General features: G+C 38.1%; 1 protein-coding gene across 1 annotated transcript; it reads left to right on the top strand.

Moving 5' to 3' along the window:
* The first annotated feature begins 61 nt into the window (after nt 1–61).
* On the top strand, nt 62–1,632 carry LOC136266425 (uncharacterized). Its single transcript, XM_066061443.1, has one exon. The coding sequence runs from the start codon at nt 123–125 to the stop codon at nt 1,452–1,454; it is 1,332 nt and encodes a 443-aa protein (XP_065917515.1). The 5' UTR covers nt 62–122; the 3' UTR covers nt 1,455–1,632.
* The last annotated feature ends 963 nt before the right edge of the window (nt 1,633–2,595 follow it).

Here is a 2,595-nt window from a genome sequence, read left to right as displayed (position 1 = left end):
GTCATTACACCCACTCATCATTTGTCTGGCTTTACTAACAGAAACTATAAAAGACATATTCACAGAAGAGCTAACATTATCAGTCATCATACAGCTAAAGTCACTTACAAGGCAGCAAGCTTATGGCTGGACCAAAGCAACTCATCATTTTGATTTCTCTTGGAGCAATAATCAGGAGCTGTACGGCACAGTGTGGATTACTCGACAAATGTGAACCAGTGGTGGTTGGAGAATGCAAAAAGCTGTACAATGCGACGATATTTCCTAATAAAGTATGTGATTTTGACACGCAAGCAAACGCAATGAAGCAGTTCGGTACCTTCGAAAGGCTGATATATACTAAATGCTCTCCGTTGCTGTCCACGTTTCTGTGTTCCTACTACTTTCCACCTTGTCCGAGTGACGGTAAATGCTTATCTGTTGGTCCATGCGAAGATCTTTGTGAACAAGTACGTGCTGATTGTGAACCAGTAATGAAGCTACATAACCATGAATGGCCTAACTTTTTAACTTGCAATAAATTTCCGAAGTCTAACGGACCTGACGTCTGCATTCCAGCATCCGCTGTAGTACCGATGCCGCCGCCCACCACACTACAGACGCCATGTGAGAGAGTTAATCACTCAGTGTGTGCATCTCTAAGTGGGGATTACATGACTCGTTTCCCCAACAAGAACATGATCACCCAAGATGAAGCTAACTTACAATTCAGCACTTTTAAAGGAGCTCTTGACAGCAACTGTTCGTCTATGTTGAGACCATTTCTGTGCTTGAGTCACTTTCCAGCATGTTCAGCAGGTAACACTGACCATGACATACAAACTGTTTACCCTTGTAGACACATGTGTAAACAAGTCCGACGAAGCTGTGAACCATTTCTTATCGAACACAATGGTACGTGGCCTGATTTCCTTAACTGTTCTCATTTCCCAAACAAGACTAATGAAGTATGTTTAGACTCCACTGACTTGATCACAACCCCTAGTAAAAGTCCTGAACCGCCCACGACAGAAACTAATGCAGTTGTACTACCCAATCCAGAACATACATGTGAGCCAATTCTTCCAGAGGTGTTAGAAGTTTGTGGTGACATACATGGCAATTATACTACAACACATTTTCCACATGGAGATTACGTAACCCAAAGAGATGCTGTTAAAGTTTTTAATACTTTCGTTCAGCACATGAAAACCAATTGTGCACCAGAAATTAAACCATTCTTGTGTTACCACTTTTTCCCATTCTGCTCACCTCTATGGCCTACTGAACTGGTTAAGCCTTGCAGAAGCGTATGCAGGAAAGCCCGTACTGGATGTGAGCCTTGTGTCAATAAGCATAAACATGTTTGGCCAGATTTTCTAGATTGCAATAACTTTAAAGTGAAGGGTACTTGTCTCAGTCTGAATAATTTAAAGGATTATACGCGTTCCTTTTCTGGAGGTTCTACATGTTAACTTTTTTTTTCTTTTTGTTTGTTGTGCTTATTTGTTATACATTTTATACAGGCAAGACTCCATGTTAACATGACTTATTATATACAGTTGATTACAATTTACAATTGTTCTATCTTTTGTACCTGATTACAATTCACCCTGTAATTCATACATTTCTTTATACAAAACAGTTGTGACATATGGGACGCAAATAATTATCTTGTATAGTTAGTACCAACACTGAATCTGTTGTGGTCACCGGTATAACATGGTTATACCTATTATTGCAATATGTCAATTTGTATACTAATATGGCCAATACTACTGGCTCTGCCAGATAATGTAATTCCGAGCCAGATAATGTAATTCCGAATTACGTGTTGACTTAATAAGTGCCCAGCTTTGTATGCTTTAGATATGGAGTTGTTAAGAGAGTACCATCAGTATAATGACATCCTTTCACTTGAATTGTTGATACCATGATTACCAGTGGCTTTTACAGGACACCTCATTAGTAAAAATACTTTCCTATATGGTCTCAAGGTATCAGAATACCTGTATGTGTGACCAAGTCTGACAAATCAGTCTTATAGCCCGAAAACACACGTGTTGGGTGTATCTCCTTTCTAAAACAATTCTGTAATATTCAAGAAAATCTCCAGGGATTTTTACATTATGGTAAAAATGTAATTTAATTATCGATCATACTCATCGTACTCAGAGAGCAAGTTAAGTTATTATTAGTATATAGTCAAAATTTGACCAGCTTAAGACTGGTTTTGTCAGACCAAGTCACATTATAGAGTGGTACCTATAAGTAAACATGTTATTGTGTGCAGTCTATAGAATAAACCACCACATAAAGTAATAATATTCATGATGTCTCCTGAGCAAGGAAAAACAATCAAGAAATCATATTCACAGCTTTGTGATGAACTTGATTAAAGTTCTACTAATGAAATTTTCTAGGATCAGATCATTGACCAGCTGGCACCTCAAGAGTGTGAAAATTATACTTGTAAGGTTACTTTCACACCAAGGGTATGTACTTACATGTCTAAATTATACCAGCAATCTCAAAATCAGTACAAGTAATTTTACCCATGATAAGTTATGTCCCCATCTTCCCCCTAGTTGTCATTTGGTAGGAAAAAATTCCGAC

Source organism: Dysidea avara, chromosome 9, assembly GCF_963678975.1.
Source record: "Dysidea avara chromosome 9, odDysAvar1.4, whole genome shotgun sequence".
In the NCBI taxonomy this organism is placed as follows: Eukaryota; Metazoa; Porifera; class Demospongiae; order Dictyoceratida; family Dysideidae; genus Dysidea; species Dysidea avara.
The sequence above is the reverse complement of the archived record's forward strand: the minus strand, read 5'-3'. Positions and strand labels throughout refer to the sequence as shown.

Coding starts and splice junctions, on each gene's coding strand:
- LOC136266425 (XM_066061443.1), top strand. CDS start 123: ATGGCTGGACCAAAGCAACTCATCATTTTGATTTCTCTTGGAGCAATA.